This window comes from Nilaparvata lugens, chromosome 8 (genome assembly GCF_014356525.2).
Source record: "Nilaparvata lugens isolate BPH chromosome 8, ASM1435652v1, whole genome shotgun sequence".
Classification (NCBI taxonomy): Eukaryota; Metazoa; Arthropoda; class Insecta; order Hemiptera; family Delphacidae; genus Nilaparvata; species Nilaparvata lugens.
In genome coordinates, this window is record NC_052511.1 from 22,416,373 (window position 1) to 22,438,225 (window position 21,853).

At 30.9% G+C, this 21,853-nt stretch overlaps 1 protein-coding gene across 1 annotated transcript; it reads right to left on the reverse strand.

Annotated features, from left to right (window-relative positions):
* Positions 1 to 219: 219 nt before the first annotated feature.
* LOC111044206 (V-type proton ATPase 116 kDa subunit a1) lies at positions 220 to 21,082 on the reverse strand. Its single transcript, XM_022329291.2, has 16 exons — positions 21,041 to 21,082; positions 19,663 to 19,779; positions 19,238 to 19,320; positions 18,367 to 18,493; positions 17,572 to 17,748; positions 17,157 to 17,366; positions 16,046 to 16,193; positions 15,625 to 15,764; positions 14,764 to 15,000; positions 13,373 to 13,482; positions 12,445 to 12,569; positions 11,794 to 11,909; positions 9,721 to 9,840; positions 4,193 to 4,421; positions 1,217 to 1,394; positions 220 to 538 (listed from the first exon to the last, which is right to left on the reverse strand). Exons 2-16 carry the CDS (start codon positions 19,708 to 19,710, stop codon positions 457 to 459), a joined length of 2,130 nt encoding a protein of 709 aa, XP_022184983.2. The 5' UTR covers positions 19,711 to 19,779; positions 21,041 to 21,082; the 3' UTR covers positions 220 to 456.
* Between the last annotated feature and the right edge of the window lie 771 nt (positions 21,083 to 21,853).

Genomic DNA, 21,853 nt, shown 5'->3' on the forward strand with positions numbered 1-21,853 from the left:
GGAGAGCTTGAAATTGCAATTAATGAAAGAGCATATTTAGAGTTCTTTGGAGGACCAGCCGACAAACTAAATTTGAAGACGATGGCCGGAACAACTATTATTGCTTGTCTTCAAACATGTTGATGTCCCTACACAAATTAATTAAAATGACTTAAGATAATTTTATGGAAAGGCTCAAAGGAAGTTTGATGAAGTTAATTGGTGAGAAATAAAGTTAATATGTGACGGAAATAATATTGAGTTTAATCATAGATAAATAGAGTAAAAGCTATTCATTATGTTGTTTTTGGTTCAATTGAATTAACACCTTTTGTAACAGCAGATAGATACAGTTGAACACTTCAAATAAACTAAAAGCACTTACCGTACAAAACAATATGATAGAATAGATATGGATGATATATTATAAATTATATTATGAATAAGTTATTGTCAATCAGAGTTCAATAATTTTCTTTAGTTGTGAATGAGTGCTTTGAAACTGAATGGTTGGAATTTGTGGCCGTTTCCTTCATAGAACTTTGACTGGAATTCAATCCTGAAAATATTCAATCTCTGTAATTCAGGATAGTTCAAGATCAATGAATATTCACTTAATAAACTAAAGTCTGTAAATCAAAACACGAAGCGCCACTTTCTTATTAGTTTAAATTCAAATTTTATTTCCAATACTTACAGAAAAACATTTACATAAATATGTGTGTCAACAAAGAAATGAAAAGAAAACAACAAAATACAAAGCATAATGGTTAATCAATAATAAATGAATGCAAAGTGAAGGAATCTAAAATGAAACATCCCGACGATGCTTAGCCTGTGGCCTGTGGGGGATGGAGTATCATTATAAATTTGCCATCACCTTATTTGAATAGCCTATTCATTCAATCTAGTAATCTACTCAATCCAGCAGTTAATAATGTTTGTTAATTCTGTTGCAAAGACGGGATTGAACCAACATTAATTTTTACTTTTGACCTAGATCTATTTTAAATATTTGAGATAAATATTCAAATAAACCCTGAAAATGAAGGACCTCTAATTTTTTCCAAGCAAACTACATAAAAATCAAATTAATATTATGACCTTATTAGTGAATGTCTTTGGATTAGAAGTATTTCTATATAAGCAGGATATTCTTCAATACCATATACTGGGAGCTGATAATTACCATATTGAATCCTACATAGAGAATATTATAAACTTGAAAATGTCTTACCAATGTAGTCTCAAGGCATGAAGAAAAGCTGATAAACCTTCCATAAGGACGAGAATTGCAATCGTGAGAAACGCCCACACAATAAATGCCAAGTAGACTGACACTATTTTCATGAATATATTACAATCATTAGCGAGGGCTCGTCTCATCACTTGGTTCCATGATACTTCTGACAATTCTAGTTAAGAAAAAAATACAAAACATCTTATAATTATAAAGGTACCTAATCAAATACAAAGCTTCATTGTCTTTGATATGATGTATTGTCAAGAAGCAAAATTGATGAAATATCCTATATAGAAAATTATTTTTCATTAAATATTTCAATTTTTAGAGGAGAATTTATGATGTATTGACAAATTGACAATGAATGTGATGAAGTGAACTATAAAAATTAAATAAGTTAACAGGAAATGCGTTCAAATTAATGTATAAAACATATCATTGAATTGATAAGAGGTTTTATAGATATTGGGAAAATAAAATATTATTACGAGTATTATCGCCATCATTTCCAGTAATGTGAATAATATTATATTAATCTAATAACTTATAAAAAATAGAAAATAAAAAAGGAAGTTCTGTAACTGTAAAGTAAATTGAAGCTTCATTTTGTACATGGTATTTAATATCATGAATCAAATAATATTAAATTAATAGTATATATTGCTTTTTGGTAACATATAAAAAAATCTAAATCTAAAGCTCCATGATTAGGACTAGAATAGATTTCCCTTATCTATGTAGCATATACGGTAAAGTATTTACGCAGGCTTTGATTTTAGTCCACAATTTATCATAATAAATAGCTACAATAACATAACTAGATCTTTAATAATTTTAATGACTATTCAATCAATTTTACAAGGCATTAAATAATTTATAATTCAATGACATAAAAATGAGATGCAATTATATGACAGTGAGATTGAAAGTGTCAGTTGATACTTTATATAACTCATCACTGAATATTAAACCCAGAGTGTTAGCTAAGTGTTGTTTTGTAACAATATAGGCTCCAGTAGTACGTAATGTTCCGGGAAGTGGGGAGGGCTTACAGAGGATAATTAGAAGGGGGTCCGCACCCTGATGTATTTCTGCTCCAAGAGGTACCGGTCACAAAAACAGCACTGGCTTATTATTATGAATTATAAACAAAAATTCAACCCAGTATTTATTGTAACATATATAATATATTTAAATGTATTTCAAATAAATAATCTCTACACAAATGGAGAAATAGCATCGAATCTGATCATGGTACTATAAACTGTTAAGACGAATTTTACAAATTATAAAGTAAAGAATTACTGAACGAGAATACAGACCAATACTGGTATTGACTTATGATTATAACTTGCTGATTTTATCACAAAATATGGAAGGATCAAGTACCATAAATACTAGCTAGACTGTATATAATACTAGCTGGTAACCCGGTGTGCTTTGCACTGGCGAACATTTTGTGTTGTAAAATGCGATTTCTTTTTGCCCGCCCAGGAAGAATGAAAAATGGATTAATTATTTATTATGTCGTCAAAATCACTACTTGGATAATCTTATCAGAGTAGAACATTTTCAGAAAAAATTGGATTGGTCTGGAACCCGCAACTTTCCATTGATGAAGCACGCGTGCTACCAATCACGCCACGGAATCATTTGGAGAAAGCTGCTTGATTAGTTTTTATCGTTGTGTAAGCTTTTAATCACAAATTATTTAATAAATTTGTTCCAATTATTCAATTCAAATTCATTATTAATATGAATGAAATATGACTATAAACATCCTCGGTAAATTAAGACATTATAATATCTTTATGCAAAATTTCAAGTTAATAATCAGTTCAGTACTGTAGTTTAGACGTGATGATGCGTCATTCGTGTACTTCCTATCCCGTAATGTAAAAGCCAATTCTTTTATTCATAATAATATTATAGATTGAGTCCAGGTTGCATAAAAGCCGGTTAAATTTTGACATGCTAGAAACTTTTTTGTTTCAAAAGATAAGTAGGTGGTGAAAGCGAGAAAGTTTCTCACAAAAATTTGAAATTATTTTTCCAATTGTCAAACGTACTCGGAAGAGCGTATTTTGGCCTCTCAGGAGTTTCAAAGTCAAGGATAGCGGCTGAATGCTGTGACACCATGTGCTATCAATAGCTGGGATCAACAAATTCAAAATACAGAACGATTGAAAAATTCAGCAACTGCAAGCCAGATGATTATAAATAGTGAAAATGACAACCTCGCCTCGAATAATCCAAGCGGTGTTTCATTACAGCCTTTCTAGAGGCAATCAGCTGCTTGCGTTTGAAATAATTCAGTCAAATAATCTTGTAAATTGCCAGCTTTAGCTTACAATTTGGTACACAATGCATACCATGCAGCCGCTCTTCCAACTTTAAAATTCCTTGGAGACCAAAATAGGCTCTTCCGAGTACGTTTGACAATTGGAAAAATAATTTCAAATTTTTGTGAGAAACTTTCTCGCTTTCACCACCTACTTATCTTTTGAAACAAAAAAGTTTCTAGCATGTCGAAAATTTCATGTTTTCTGCTCGAAATGTCTCGACATTTATGAACATAATCATTAATTGAAAATAACTATGAGTTGGATAAAAATGATCCAGACACCAATAGAAAGGAGACATTCTCCCCGTTAATTTTATATAAAATACTACGCATTACGACGCCCCATGATTCTGAGAGAAGTGATATTCAAAAGAAAAACAAATCTTCGCGATGTTTCCAATTTTATCATAAAAGTTAAATTTCCTTTTAATCCTTCAACCCTGAGGCTTTTTTAGTGTTACTAGGATATCGGGTATGATATTCTACATCCAATTATGACGTTGAATTGGAAATTTGAGAAAGTTGCAATTTTTCACGATTTGGCAACCCTGTAATTTCTTGGGATGGAGGGCCAAGTGTCAACTTATTTTACACAAACTATAAGTAAGAAGTTGAGATTGTGTTACGTTCATGAGCCAAAGCCAGCGCCCAGAGTCGGAGGTAGGAGGCTGTATTGCTGATTGAGCCGAGTATGAACTCAATGGCATGTATGCCCTGATGTATGAATATGTCGATTGCCGTTTGGTTCTCCTCGTGCTGTTGGAAAAAGTGTCTCGGATGTTTCGCCGAGATGTCGGTGCTCTCTATCGGGCTCAGTTCACTCTGGATACGTTGTTCGTCTTCTTTTGATGACACCTTCAACAAAAAATCAATAATTCCTTATTGGATTGTTATCAATTCTTGAATTTTTTTCAATATTGTTAGTCTATATATTTATATGTTGTTAAAATAAGTTTTTCAATATTGTTGTACTAATAATCATAGAATTTCAAATTAATTAAAACCTGTTCGAGTTCAATTGATTTTTAATAACAAAAATAATATAATTATTACATATAGAAAATCTATAAAATCTAGATATCCATACTAACATTATAATATTAGGTATAATGATTGTCTTAATTATATATTTTTTTTAATTCCTATATTATTCATTTTTTAAAATTCACATACATTTCTTGTAGTTTGAGAGTTCACTTGTTGATATTGTAGACCTCTAATGAATGAAAACACTTGCGAATATTGTACGTTATTGTCAAATCCTTTTTCTATTTGAACACTGTTGGACTGCAGTTTTGTTGCTTCAGCAATCACTTTTTTAACAGTACATTACATTTTTTTCATAAAAGTATTTTCATTACATAAATGATTACACATTAACCTATTATAATGATTATTTTCAATAAAATATGCAATATAATTTATTAGATGAAAGCTAAATCACAATGCGTATAAATTAAAAATATTATAACAAAGATATTATAACCCTTCTAATTAATTTATTTATGAATTGATAGGTACAATATCATTGTATAAAAATAAATTATATATTTATATATCATTACTAAAAATGGGTTTCATATAAAATTGATAATATTGTAGTGGGTAATTCAAAAAAGTGGGAAAATTGATATTCCACTTTGGCTTCAAGGTCTGTGATGGGTCCAAGACTATTTTTAAACTTGGAAAGGGCAACAGGTAGTTGAAAAGGGTCAGCTATTGTTCCTAGGTCTATGAATGCCCATTATTGGTGGCTAGTATGAAAGTTGGACCCAAAGGTAATTTGTCATCTAAAGAGAACACGATTTAGAGTAATGTGGAGTACAAGGCTACAGATGCATATTGGCAAGTAGACCTATGGATTTAGGAGTTTGAGGACTATGATAATAATTGTTACTAGTGTTATTACAAAGCCCCCCTAATATATCTTTACTCACTGATACAAAATTACACAGCTTACTAAATTAAATATAATTATATAGTGTATACTAGTAGTTCTGCGAACAGTAGACCTCGATCATGAATACAACTTTCAATCTGATGAAAAGGGCCAGTACAGTAAGTACAGTATATTGTGAAGATTCAGCCATGATTGTCATCTATTATTTTCTCCATTGTAAGTGCTAGAGACACTATTTCCAGGGACACCAGACTTATCAAGGAGTACTTTTATATCAAATACATACCTTTTAAATGAAAAAGACTAAGAAATTGTCAAAAAAACACAGATTTATTGATACTCAGGAAGACCGGTTTCGGTCATTATCAGAGTTTATCAGAGATTGACAATGGTGTAATTACCGAAACCGGTATTTCTAAGTATCAATAAATCTGTGGTTTTTTGACAATTTCTTGGTCTTTTTAATTTAATGTTAATAACAACTAACCACAATATCAACTTCTCAACTACACAAAAAGGAAAAAAAATACCTTTATACCTTTACATACACATTTTTCTCTACAACTGCAGTATTGGACTCCAATACAATAAAGATTTTTTTTTAATAATTTATCCAATTAATTTGTTAAATCAATTTAATAATAATAAGATGATTCAATTTAATTATTCTATCTCATCATAATAGTTTATTTTATAATAATATATTATTAGAATAAGATAAAACAATATTAGTATTATCTGCAAAAAAAAAAATCTGGCAGGAACGAGAATTGAACATGGGTCCCACAGAGTGACAGACCACGGTCCAACCCAAGAATAGTATAATAGCAGGTTGCCTTGATCACATAAGACGCGTGGAGAACGCAGCCTGCTATGGTGTGACGTCATGCTGCGAACCCTCGCCCCGGCTTAACATGCATTCAAATGTAAAAATGCCAAACTTTGAGCCCTCATAGCAAATCAACCAACAACTTTACATAGAAGTGATTGACATCAAAATGTTCAGCATTTTATCCTCTTTGAAACAATATCAAACTAATTTTCAGTAAAAATCCTATAAATGTTATCGGCGAGTCTAAAACAAATCGTTTGAACACACGATTTGATTTGATAATAACATTTCAAATACGTTTTTGTACTTTCTATTAGTTTTTTCTGCATCGTTTTAGTTCTTTTTCTTAAACAGATTCTATTCTCATTTAGAAATTTTATCCTTATGAAGGTCTGTGGAAAGAACTAACAGCTTCTTTAGGAATTTCAGGATATTAACGTTATTTTATCAACAACTCCTGAAACATAGCAATGCGAACCCATGAACGGTTGCCTAGATTTATCACAAAAATAAACAGTCTAGATAAGCCCTAAGAATATATGAACATCATTTAAACATTATAAAGATTTTTATTTATCCTAATTATGATAAAAAAATAGATAATCACGATTTTTAAATACTTTAATGATGTCATTTTATCTAAAAATAAAGCGCATTACACTACTGTACTGTAAGATAGTTGAATAATTTCATGAATAATTATGTTATATTATTGAAGTTATAATTTGTTGAACTATTTAAATTATAATTAAGATCTATTCTTGCTTTACACAAGTGTTTTTTGCATTCATAAGTATCCCATGGACACATTGAAATAAAAAATATCATATACTACGGTACCGTGAATAATATATGGTATTTCCTTTGTAAATTTGTGTCCCATGAAAATAATCAATAAAATATACTAATAATTGTCAATAATAATAATAATACTGCACTGAGCAGAAACAAAAACACAATACAAGAGCAACGTGTTGGCACTACGCTTTCCAGTAGACAACTGAAATAATTATTAGTAACCAGACAGTTCAACGTTCTAAAAATAACTTGTAACCATGGTGAACAGTTCCATGATTCCGCTAAATTGGTTCTAGGTATATGTCAATTAATAAAGTCTTAAACAAATATCATTAATACAAATGCTTGCAACTAGCATTCCGGGCGACGATACTATCATTTTTCACAAACGATTGTCAAATAAGAAACAATCATTTTTAAATATTATTGGACAACCAGCATAAAATTAAATAGGTTCGCTTCATTTTGTCATATTATTGTTTAAAATAAGTTCAAAACAAATAAGTTACCAGCCTTTTCACAAATATGAATCGGTTTCACCAATTGAATATAGTGATAGATTCAAGGACTTTCTACACTTTTCGAAATGAATTAATGTTTTCAAAATACACATTGATGTGGAGCTTGTTTCTTCCTGAATTGAATAGCATATTCATATTTTTTATCAATACAGCGGTTTTTATGTGAGGAAGTGATATTTGACGCGGTGTTTTGTATGTAATTCTTTGGGAAGCCGGCGTTTGCCAGCCGAGAGGTCGGAGTTTGACGTAGGCTCATGCCATCTCATCCGTGTATGTAAACGCGATCGAGGCAACCTGCTATACACTATCCTTGGGTCCAACCGACTCGCCCACCATGTGCTCGTAACAATAGATGCGAAAAAGTATGTATCTTCAAAGACACATCCTTTCTGGATCGAGGTTAGTTTGGTTTTTTTAAATATTACAACAAAACCAGAGGTTTTATCAAAAATCGTTACACATACGTTTCTGCGCCTTGTTTCAAAGAACTTGCATACCAAATTTCATCCAAATCAGACAATAACTGCGACTGTAACTGCGGTACAAACAAACAAACAAACAAACAGACGAAAGCCGATCGAGTCGAAACTAAGACCTCAGCTTCGCTTCGGTCAGTTATGATTATGATGATTACTAACTATGCTTTTGAATTGATTCTTCATCAGTGAGGACTGTAAGCGAATCATGATTTATTTCCACGAAAATAATTAAAGCTCCTCTAGATAATAAGTGAATATTGTAGCTAAAACATAAATAATACAATTTTGATATTATATTTAAAAATGGATCGTTTCCTTTAAGAGAGAGTTACGTTTAGTCAAGCAATTGAATCAGTTTATCGATGATTCACTAATCCAGTCTCGCGGTAGTTCAAATTCATCCTACCACCACATTTCGTGCAATCTTTGGATTGTGGCACGAGACTTGAATTGACTAGCACTACTTGTTTAACTCCTAAATTCAACAAACTTCTCCTGAAACCCATAATGCTACGGAAGTCCATTTTGACGACTGAATACAACACCTGCTAGTAACAGACTGAGTTTGAAGAGTGGAAATAATTGTTGATAAACATTCCATCTGGAATTTCACTTAGTTACCTTGTATAGATAATTTAGCATTATCTATTGATAATGTAGCAGAGCTATCCACAACAACTTTCAGGTGACAGTGCTTGTTTCTAAGAGATAAGTAATGATATGATATTAACAAAGAACAAGTAAATAATACCTATAATACCTTTTGAATAGTGAGGCTTAATTTAAACTAACTCAAGTTAAGCGTAATTTGGGGAAAGCGGGCCTTAATCACATATCATTAAGCTATCAATATTCATAGTAAGCTCATCTCATTTACCATTTTAATACATTTCAGCTACTACATGACTAAAAATACAGCAAAAGGATCACTTTGTCCAGGGAATTATTTGGCTTAGAATCAAGTTGGTGAGAAGTATGAGACGTTCAACTACCTGCTACTAACCTACCTATAGTTCATTTGACGAGAGGATAAAGTAAAAACATTGAGAAATCATATTCACTAGAGGTCTATCTGTCTATAGTAAAAGAAAACGATTATGTGTGTATCTATGGTAAAAGAAAACGATTATGTGTGTATCTATGGTGAAAATAAAAGATTATCTGTGTGCCGTAGACAGATAGATCTCTAGAAAGTATGATTTCTTAATGCTTTTACTTTATTTTTTCGTCAAATGAACTATACTATGTACTGAAACTCGAGGTTTGATTCGAAATAAGAATTTTGTGGTGTAATGAAAGTTTGAATTGTAATTTTATAGCAGTTTCATACCGGCCAGTACGGGGTTGAATAATACGAGCGGTACGGACCTCTCATGGGTCCACAAAATATCTACTCCGAAACGTGTTCTCTATAGTCAACAGCAATAGGGAAGGTTCAAAACCGAGAAAATGGTCATACTTTCCAACTATTATAGAACAATAGAAATAGGATGAAGGAAGAAATATTGCGACCTTCATAAACAATAGGACAACCCTTTCCGATCCCATCAACCCCTGTTGCATTTCTACCTTCAGGTAGTTGGACCCACCAGAGACCTCAGAGCCTCCACTTTTTAATGTTTACCTCGATAGCATGTTTCGATGAGTTGGGGTTTCCACTAAAGATAATGATTATCGGTTCCACAAAGAAAAGCCACGGTATACATATGGTTGCTACAATAACCAGGAAAAGCTGCAGTTCCTCCTAAGAAAAACACAATTATTTTTCATTATCAGAAATAGGAATATAGAAAGGAGAATATTGAAGGACTACCGTACATCTCAATGTGAGCCTTTTAAAACTTATTTTAATTAGTAGTCTATGAATTACTAGAAGTAGGCTACATCCAGTTTATTGTACGTTTAGACCTATAGGCTATTTATGAAATGAGATTAAATCCAGGTTTTTCATTACTTGGAAAAATGTCATTTTCAAAATACTGTACTTAGCCTAAATAAGATACTCCATTCATAGAATTAAAGTATTAGTAAGATGAAGGAAGAGATACTGAGAGAAGTGATGGCCTACTTAATATTACAAGCTATTTCAATGTGAAAAACAAAGAAAATGAAACTTAAGTAAATTGAGCATCCGCTTTTTTTGCTGAAGGCGATGCCCACATGAGCTTTATAGGCTTGTGCGTGAGAAATCATAATAATAATAGTTGGTCTCCACATCACCCCTTACAGTTAACCCGTTACACCACAAATGGCGCAAAGTGTCTGCTTAGGCTATTTTTATGTGCAATAGGACGGCTCAATACTTATTTACAACTGTCAATCGTAATCAATATTATGTATTTATCATATTCTCTCATCAGTATCAAACGTTTACTTGTCTGGCTTCCAGCAAAAATTTCTTTTTTTTAATAAGTTGTATATGCTTTAAAAATTAATTAAAAAATTAATTATTACTTTAAAAATTAATTATTGGCCAATCGGTTGCCGATTGTGATACATCTTTCAAGTGGTGATATATAACTTCTCACATGAGCATGAAACTGGTGAAAAATCCTCTAATTGCGTGCGGGCACCCTAATTTCCACTCCATGATTGCCAATTTTCACATTTCCATGTAAGCATTTGTGCAGAAATAAAGCATCCCATTTTTCTGTAACCCATTCCAAGGTTTCATGTTTGACTTCCCGACAAAATTGGTGGTAGGAGAGCTGCATATGCACAGATCTGGCGTTTCAATATCAGACACACAAATCGGCTTCGAACTGATCCAATTTTTTGGTTGTTCATATAGTTCATCTCACTATTGCAGATCAGTGATGAGCACTCTGAATGACTTGGAACTAGGGAGGAGGAATGAGGCGGATGATGATGAGTGGACCTACAGTTCACCACTGGGAAGCGGTTTTTCAACTCATGAATCATATTCAGAGGAGTTAGCTCAAGTGGTCACCCTACCTCAAAGGGAGTAGCAGGCGCATGATTCTTAAATTAAACGACTTGAAATTGTCACAAATAGTTAACTTATTTATTAAAAAATAATAATTTTTAATAATATTTTATTTCTATATTTAATAATTTTTATATTATATTTATTAAAAATATAAATATTATTTTAATAGTAGCGCTCATTGAATTTCCATCTAGCTGTTTACCCTGCAGTAGCAGAAGTCTTCGGGGTGAATTACAGCATTTAATTTGGATTTTCATTTAGTAATAATTATTAAAAAATAAATTGTTTAGTGGTTCTTAAAAACAGTAACTAGTTTCAGTTTGTTATACACCTTTTCCAATCTCTAATAAATCCTAAAAATGGTAATCTCTGATGGTGAGTCAACCAGAATTTGACAATTACGTCAGAAACTAGTAGCTTTCCTTCAACTTTCAATAATGAGTGGTAACCACCATTTTTAATCCTGTTAGTTTTGTTTTGAAAATTGAATGTTCACCTTGCAATGCCTATCTCAACTACGATACAAAAAGACAGTACACCTGAAGTACAGAGTATTTTAAAATGAGAGTCTCAGTTTCAAATAGAATAATGTATCGGCCAACCGTAATTATGTAGAAGGAATCGACATTAACAAATCACGTAATAAATTATACACAGGAAGTTAAAGATTTGAGATGGATAAAAATTCTGTGAAGCTACATAAAAACGTATATAATATTTGAATGAATTATTATTTTAGTATCATACCTGCGCATTAAACATATACAAATCACAATTCTCATTGGCTTCTCTGCTGGTGAAAAGTATCATTGAGATGAAAGTATTGAGAATAGGTGGTGCACAAGGAGAACTGTATATAACCCCTGTGAAATAAGAATTTTGCGAATCAATACATGTTAAAACACAATAAAAATAGTCAATGATAGGATACAGTACTGTTTGAAGTTTCATTTTTGTATTGTATGATTTATTGAGGTCTTTTTCCATAACGGACGGAAGAATTCATTCACGCAAGCTAAGAGAGATAAAATTTCTCTAGACCTATATAGGATACTACCTATTTATAAATAGATAGGCCACTAATAATAAGTTCTTTCAAGATAATATCTAGTTATTTCAAAGTTAATAAATGGTATGCCAATACTAGTTTTGACAATAAATTGAAAACTCAGAATGATAATTGAGTTGATTCGGAATGATATCCTATCATTTCAATAGGTTGAAATTTTGTCATAAGACTAGGATAGTTGAAAAGTATTTTCATTCAGTTATTAGGCCTATTCTGCAATTTATTACAGTAGGTATTTAAAAACTAGTTAATCTCATTGCTCTATTTTGAAAAACTCTTCTTATTTGCGAGGAGAATTACGTAATATTGATCTTTGAAGTTTAACTGACCTCGTCTTGGTCCATAAGTGTACCATTTCATGAAAATCAATACAATCAAATAGAGGAACAAGGATGCAATGAATATGAGTTGAGGAAGGAAGACTGTGAAGATTTTCCTGTACATTCCAAAGTATCTGAAATCAAATCAATTCAGGTTTTCTTCTATCACTCAGAAAAAAGTATTATTATTCTAAAAATACTTAAATAAGATACTTTACATATCATCTCCATCATTGAACATACAGAATAACTGAAAATTTCTCTATTACCTGAACATACAAAATAAAAGAAGCTCATTTTCAATAAAAGTTGTTGAGAAACAACTTTGAAATGTATTGAATTCAACTATAAAAATTAATGAATAGATGAAGAAAAAGTATAAGTGGAATTATACTCAAAATAATGAAACTATAATAAAACTGGTGTATTTTTTTGCTGAGGGTGATGCCCACATGAGCTCGTGTAGGCTTGCGCGTGGGTATTGCAACAACATATATAAGAAACTACGATTTCATCAGCTATTCTAACGCAAAAGTTTCATCGGTTCGAGAACTTAATAGATGAAACTAGAAATCTATTGACAGAGATGCCTTCACTTTTCAATTTATTCTCATACATTCTCCTATTTCAAGTTTTTTCCAATAGAGCCTACATTTGAAAACAAAAGTATAACTGAGCATTCAGTAGAAACAAATTAGAGTTTGTGTGATATAGAATTTCAAGTTATGTACTGCAGGCAAAGTAGAGGCCTTTACTACAAGTATTAAATTTCTACAGGTAAATTTAACTAGGATTTTGTTGAGTCGGGGAGGGAGGCAGGGATTACACTTCTATCAAGTTGAACTTCAAAATGTGGTAGAATATGTGATGCCTACTCGTTCATTCAATATAGTTTTTCGAATTTATTCAATTTATTTGAAGAGGTTGGTATACTCACATATAATTTTCCACACTGATATAAAGACCAAAAATCATCTGACTGACACCAAAAATGATAGACAGTTTCATACGAATTGAATTTTTGAACACAATTGAATTTTTCGAAAGCTGAAATGAAACAATCACTCAACCTTGTTTAGTCTGAAGTTTTTATCACTCGAAAAATATCAGTTTCTGATTTATGAAACATCATACTTTCATAAAAAATAGTAAAAAAAATATAAATTTATTGAGATCCCAATGTTGGAAAAGGTTGTTGATAGGCATAAGAAGTGGGATTTATTCAAATATATCTGGATAATTCCAACATAAATTGTTTCCATCTCGTGCTCTTCTGCTTTCATGACTATTCTGGCATTGAGAAAATATTTACATTTTTTTTCAACGACCTGTTGCATTTCTTCTGAGGAAACATAAAAGGTTTTAAAACTGTATAGTCAGAGATGTTATAGAACTGCTCTATAATGAGATGAAAACACAATAGGTATGTTGTCTATTCTACTAAAATAGGCAAACTAAGCTCAAACTTGAATGATGATATCTTTTGAGCACTTGAGCATTAAAACCTATGTTTTGAGTAGGCCTAAATAAGACCATATTTCTGTAGAATAGACAACATATTGTGTTTTCATTTCAGATTACACAATTTTAATCTACTATTAATTTCTAAATCCTTTTATTTCTTATTTCCAGGAGAAATTTTCCCTATTTGAAATCTACAAATGAATTATTTCTTATATGGTAACTCATTCAAAGATCTTTGGTAATTTTACACTCCACTCACGATCAGCAGTGCACCATTCAAAATATTTTCTAAATGAAATCCACTTTCAAGAGTCAGAATTACTTATGAATAAAATCAATGCTCTCCATCCAGCCTATCTGTTTGTTCATCAGTGTATTTCACTGTAGAGTACTTGTATGAATTATACATTTCTAAACCCTGTGTTGAGAAATTAACTTTTTCACAATTTCTACTAATAAATGTGTGAATGGTTATACCATAGATATGGAAAAACTATAATATCAGTTGATTCTATCGTAAATTTTGCATACATTCTACAAATAGATGTGTGAATGGCTATAACATAGAAATAGAGAAACTATGGTATCAGTAACTTCAATAGTAATTAATAGTATACATGCAAATCTAACAGTACGCTATAATATTATACCTTTGTATGGTGATATTTTAATGTAGTACTATCACTATCCCTACGGGTATTATCCCTCTCCACAACCAGACTTGTTTCTAGGTGTGGAGTATCTCTACAACTGCCTCCATACATGTGTCCATCCTAACTCTATTTCTCAATTGTTTGTAAATAAGTTTCTTCGAGAACGAAATTGCTTTTAATTGAATAGTGTGTGTGGTGTGTAAATACATACATGCCAGACAGGATCGATGCCGAACCAGTAGGGTCGCGTGAAGGAGACATCTGGCGCGAGTTCGGTGGACTTACTGTCGCCGCTGTTGAGCGTCTCCAGCGCGGGCGCAACCTGCCAGCCGCTCGCGAACAGACTGGTCGCGCGGCCAAAGCACTCGTTGTACATCAGGCCTGAGAAGATCGAGAACATGCCCATCAGCAGCGTGATGTAGCGCCCGTTGTAGAACATTCTGTACACCTGCACCAACAAATTCAAACTATTAAATTATCCAGACCATAATTTGTAGTTTTAGTTAACTAGAGCTTCCATCAAAATGTTGCAGATATATAGTATAATAATATATTATTTATTTATTTATTTATTTATTTATTATTTATTTATTTATTTATTTATTTATTTATTTATTATTTATTTATTTATTTATTTATTTATTATTTATTTATTTATTTATTATTTATTTATTTATTTATTTATTATTATTTATTTATTTATTTATTTATTTATTTATTATTTATTTATTATTTATTTATTTATTTATTTATTTATTTATTTATTGAATCAATGAGAATTACATAACTTACAGAAAAGTACCACAGGCTTATACGCCCAAAACGGTTCCAATTCTAATTTATACAACAGTCCAAATGTAGCTAGGTTATGTGTCACTTAACATTCATTCTTCAATAAATTACACACTCAATTTAAAATTCAGAACACACAAAATTTTTTCCTTAATTAAAAAAATAAATTAAATTGAATTAAATGAATCACGATTAATTAAAAAATTCCAAACTTTGAAAAAACTATAAAATTTTGAGACATAAAATTATGATATAATTAAAATAATAAAATTTTTCTTACCTCATTCTCTTGTACCATTGGCCGTAATCTTTTTTCATTGATGATGAGCCATAAACTGGCAACTGTCATGATCATGCCATGACCCCAATCACCAAACATCACAGAAAACAGGAATGGAAATGTTATAACCAAATATGGAGCTGTAAATGATCACAAATGAAGATTAATTGAGAAAAATATACTTTGGGCAATATTACATGTCTCATAGTAGGAAAAAACGGATTTTACCATTGATAGTATAATATTGCAACCCATAGATATATGTTGTTACATTTATAACAATTTCCGATGAGCTAAGTTACAGGTACTCAGAAAAATATCATTCTGTTGCTTTGCAATAATTACATGAAAACAAAAATTATCATCAAGATACACAGTTAAAACAAGTATTTGACTGATCATGCAATGCATACATATTCACCTGGATTGACCTCCCTGTAGGTACTTGCACCATATGAGTCTACCATTTCTTGAAATACTTGGGTGAATTTGTTTAGATTATAATAGGTGGGAGGCATTTCATCAACTTCAACTTTGTAGAGAGCTGGCTTGGCAAATTGAAACTTTTTCTGCAAATATGAATGAAATCTTTTCAAATGATAAATGTTCAATGAGAATATTTTTTAGAACAATTAACAATACAATAGAAATATGATTTTTTTCGTTTTTCAATAATATTGGATACCTAGTGTTGAACTCTTAAGACTAGCGCTAGGATCATTATTTTGAATGTTGAGACAATTGAGTACTAGGATCATTGGACAATCAAATACCAAGTAGGATAATTATTCTTCTTATTGAGTATGTAATAAGTCTGAGTACTCAACATTTTATTTCATATCATTATTTCATAACTTCAACCTCTATTCAATAGAACTCACTTCTGGCGTTCAAGTCCAAGTCCATCTTCTCCTACAGTGTCATACTATATTCCTCTATTGTTATATGTTATCATTAAATCATAACTTGTTTGATGTATATTGTATCAGATCTAGATCCAAACGTAGTCATTAGCTTTTATTGCGTGGTTAATCTTTGCTTATGTTGGTTAATTGATTTGCTTTTCACAAATATATTTAGCAAATTTTAAAATTAGAATTCAGATGTAAAGCAGTTACACTCTCTTACATTAGATTGATTACAGGTTTTTAATTTAAGAGATTTTTCATGTAAAAATATTATCATTTGATTGTTACATGCACATTTATTTTCTCTTTTATTCTAATCAAAATGAAATCTTCGACGAGCCTTCTTAGCAGGCTGTGGTCCCAGATGGGACTACATTACTATATTACTATAGAAAGTAGGCTAATAAGGCCTTCTAGTTTTCATTAATAGTAGGGCCTAGTATCAAAGCGAATAGTCTACTCTACTGCATACAAAATGTTTCAATATTCAAAGTGAAATATAAACAAATATACTGTTAGGAACATAGGCCTAATATTAAATAATATAAATTATTGATCGATTAGCATTTGAATGAATGCAATTTCTCTTCAATTCCCATCTGTTGCCCAATATTATTCCTTTACCGAGTCCATAACAGCAGTGAGGTCATCCATATGACAGTCTGGAATCCAAAACTCAGCTACCAACATTTTTTTCTTCTCATCAGTCCAGTTGAATCCGTTCATGGTGTGGTAAGTGGCTTTTGCCTTCAGCACCATCACTGACCAATATTCCACGTATTTTGCTGCTTCCTCTAGGATGTTGCGCTTTTGTAATGTCGATTCATGCAGAACCTGAAAATATATTCGATTTCAGGTTTTATAAATTTATTCAGACTAAGGCTTTATTATCAAACTTTGGACTTCTTTTGTCAATATTTTGTATAATACATCTCTTTTGTTATACCTATCGTTGACAATCTATTTTGTTTTCTCTATCCTTCTGATTTAATTGGATTATGTTAATGAATAATTTATTGTAGATGAATTTTAGAATCACCTCATCCAAATTCTCAATCCTGTCGCAAACATCTTTGTATACTGCCCAACGTTCAGTGGCCGAATCTGGACACTCATAAGTTTTCGCTCTGTAGCTTTCCATCAGTTTCTTAATTTTAGTCTTCAGATTCCCACCCTGAAATACAACTATGAAGACTATTTTCATCACTTGATGGCCCTGCAATCAGGAAGAATACCAATAATCAACATAATTGAATCAATGATACATTTTTTATGATGTTTAGGTAGGCCTGATAAATTATTGTTATACCATAACAAAAGATTAAGTACTATTTAAATAGGGTTGTTGAATTCTGTATTAGACTCCTCATATAAAACAAATACAACAGGCAAATTAGTTTTTATTTCATTATAAATATCATTCTACATAGAAAAATTCAAATAATGTACATTATTTTAATTGAAAAGGCAAGAACTTTATTGGATAGATTATGAAAGCAACATATGCTACAAATTTCGAGGGTTAACGTATATAGGGTTATTTTTAGGATAAATATTTGGACTACCGGAACTCAACATATTAGACGATAATAACTTGTTAAAATGATACATTATTTGAATTGAAAAGGCAAGAACTTTATTGGATAAGTTATAAAAGCCACATAAATGCTACAAATTTTGAGTTGACCTATAGGGTTATTTTTAGGGTAAATATTTGGACTACCGGAGCTCAACATATTAGACGATACTATCTTGTTAAAGTGATAAATGACAGTATTAACTTGATAGTTATATCAGTACTATAAAATAAATTTTACTTGTATAAAAAAATCACCGTTTCTGGATCTTCAAGTTTGATAGGCAGCCGATCATAGTGGAGAAACACATTTCCCATTGAAACACGCCACAGAGTTCTCTCAAACTCGAACGCTTTCTCTTGGTTGATTGTGCCCATCATCATCCTATTCGTATAATACGCAATAATTGAGATTATATCATTCTATCGAATGCTGAGATCCAAATATTGTTATAGCTGTGTTGTAGCTGATTGGTTTTTCTCCATAATGAATACGGTAATAAATTAATGAAAAAAAAATTGAAATTGTCAATCACTTTTCCATTTTTGAAAGAATAGTGGCTTCTTGTTTGTTTTTATTCAAATTTGAAATGGATTTAATCCAATTGGATTGAACAACACGACAGAAATAGAAACATACAGTAACATCAAATTAAATATATTTGTAAAACATAAACCTTTTTTCGAAATGAAGGGACATCATCAATAAGGATTCAGGATAAATTTAAAGAAATAAAACACCATCAAGTACCTCACGTTGATCAAGAAATTTCTAATGTTAAATGAACAGCTGTCACTAGTTTAATAGTGAGAGACTAATATTTAGACAATATTATTAGCATAGACTAATATTCAAACATTATTTGACAATTTATTGAAACTACATATATGAGCTATTGCACAATGCGGTGGCTCATCTTCAGCAGTTTCTCTCTCAAATAATGTGAAACAGTAGCCTACATCATATCAAATACAGTTAATAATTTTTAAAATATGAAGAAACTAAAATTGATTTATGTGCTATTAATTATAACTGAAATCATAAATTAGAAATTATTATTCGTCATTATAAAGTAATAAATATTGTTTACTATGATTTTTTAATATTATTACAAAGAATATTACTCACTCCAAACTACTTGTTTCTGATGGTGACGTCTCTGCTTTGCTAAATAAATGCGATAACTGACTTTTCTCAGGCAGATTTTCCGGCTGTAAAAATAGAATTTCAAATGAAAATCCATCAATGTCTTCAAATAGTCATTATTACTATCCATCTGTGGAATATTGATGGAATAACCGTCTGTGGTCCAACTGGATACATATAATTAATTCAATGATGAGAGATAGTATTGAAATGCAGAAATCTCGGATAAAAGGCTAATCTTCATAGAAACTAAAGATTACTAAAATTATTTAAAAATTAAATTTGATTAAAGATGATATAGGCTACAAGACGTAGGCCTATTGAAAATGGATGAGATCATTTGAAATGGGAAAATGTATAGATTTTATTATTTAGTGATAGAAGAGAATTTTCATAAGATTACTCACATCATCAAAATAGTATTCGACACTCCGCATGACTTCTTTGAACTCCATCAGTTTCAAGTGGGTTTCTCGGGTTGATTTTGTATTTTCAATCACCGATCTCAGTTCTTGTTCAAGTTTCTTTGATCTGTTATGAATGATAAACATACAAATTGGCCAGTATTACCCTCAAAAAAAGAACCAATAAGAAAAATAGTGCGAATAAAATGATTATTTATTTATGATACCTATCATGTTTTTACTGAGATAAAAATGAATTATTCTATTTTAACTGAATAAAATGCACCACAACAGAAGTAAAGCCTACTATGAAAATTGAACAAAATAACAACAAAGCATGATGAGTTTTTGATAATATTTTTATTCATATTAATCTGTGCTGATTGATGTTATTCAATCAGATTGATCAATCCAATGTCCATTATAATTGTGATTTCAATAGGCAAAGTTTGCCTGTTAAAATTGGAATTTAATTTGGAATTGATGTCATTTTGTATACCATATGAAGGCTATTGAAAAAAAGTCACTGCTTAGAAATGAATGGAGGCTAATGAAAAAGCTTTATTTCACTGCTTATGAATCAATCAATAAAATTCTTCATTTAAACATTGTTGTACAAAAAGTTAATTGAATCAAATAGTGTATCGTCAAAAATAAAATCATGCATGTCTATTGTATTAAACTAAATAGTACCTAATCATTTCTATATGAAAGCTGATAATATGATTGGAGAAATCTTGAACTTACATGAAAAACAATGATTTATTGATGTGGGATGCGATCCAGGTCAGGAAACATATGGAAAAATGCGTCAATAAATGTATTGCAATAATGTAAAAACATAACAAATAAATGAGTTGAAGACAAATTATTTCATGAAAATTCAAATAAATTGATTGACAATTCATAATATGAGCTTGAATTCGAATTCCTCATTGATATATTCATATAGAATACAGATATAAAACTTAAGTATTCGATGTTTATGAAGATGTCTTATAGAAATTAGAGTTGCCTTATATTGTGGACTACAGTACTTAATAATTGGAGATTTTGATGGATTATTTACAATCCCAAAATTCTCTCATTGCAGAATACATTTACCACTCAACGTTAGGAACTTTATTTTTAATGGATTTATTGAAAAAAAATACATATATATCAGGACCCTCTTCTGCGATATATATTTTTCAATGTAGCCTAGCAATTGAATAATAGCTGTGCATGACAGTATTGAAAACAGTTTCGCATTACAGTTATATGAAAACGTACGGTAATGAATCTCAAAAAGAACTTTAAACAAACGTCTAATTTTTCAAATCCAAGTTCAACGAAGAAACATATTATATTTCTGCAGAGAAAAACTTTCTATTTTACTCACCCAGAATAAAGAGAGACTGCTTGTGTCATCATCAACCTTGTGTTCCTTCTATAGCAAACATTGAGAATAAAGTGAAATTATATACAATATTTGAAAAAATGGAATAGTAGCCTAATAATGTCCCTTGTAAGTAATATGATTAATAATGACCCAATCTTCTCCAGCTATGAATATTTTCTATATTAGAAATCATTCACGTAGGTATTCCAATTTCTGTAGAGCTAGAGAGAATTTCTCCTTATCAATTATATTACTCACAAGGGAAATTATTGGGCTACTATTCCATTTTTTCAAATATTGCAATTACCTTATAGAAATTGCAATAGCTACGTGAGTGATTTCTAATATAGGAAATAATCAGAGCTGGAGAGGATTGGTATCATAATAGGATATACCATTGTACCACGTGTAGCTCAATTCATATTGAGTTTTTTCAACTCTTTTGAACATTTTAATATTCTACATTGAAAACTTCTTGTAATTATTCTGGGACAGAAAATATTTGTGTTTGAAAGTGCTGAGGTATCATAAACCTCTCTTGGATTAATTTTCAATCGAAATTCGGTAATGGAATAGGCCCTTATAAGTCTGTTCTTTCGTTTCCAATAATTTTATGTGTTTTTGTCTCTGCTGAATAAATAAATAAACCTTTCTCCAACAATGAAACGAGCTGAAATAAACATGAAAATATTAATAGTATTCGTATGTTAATTTTTTCTCTTCAAATAAATAATCATGATAACTGATTCCTTCATTCCTCATTCGTCATCATAGTGTGGCGATTCTTAAAATTGTGTAGATTGGACTTGGCCT

Excerpts from the sequence above, each read along its gene's own strand:
- LOC111044206 (XM_022329291.2), bottom strand. The coding sequence starts at position 19,710 with ATGGAGTTCAAAGAAGTCATGCGGAGTGTCGAATACTATTTTGATGAT. Across the intron at positions 19,321-19,662 it reads TCGAATACTATTTTGATGAT|CCGGAAAATCTGCCTGAGAA; the intron begins GTGAGTAATCTT and ends CTATTTTTACAG. Across the intron at positions 9,841-11,793 it reads TGTATATGTTTAATGCGCAG|GAGGAACTGCAGCTTTTCCT; the intron begins GTATGATACTAA and ends TGTTTTTCTTAG.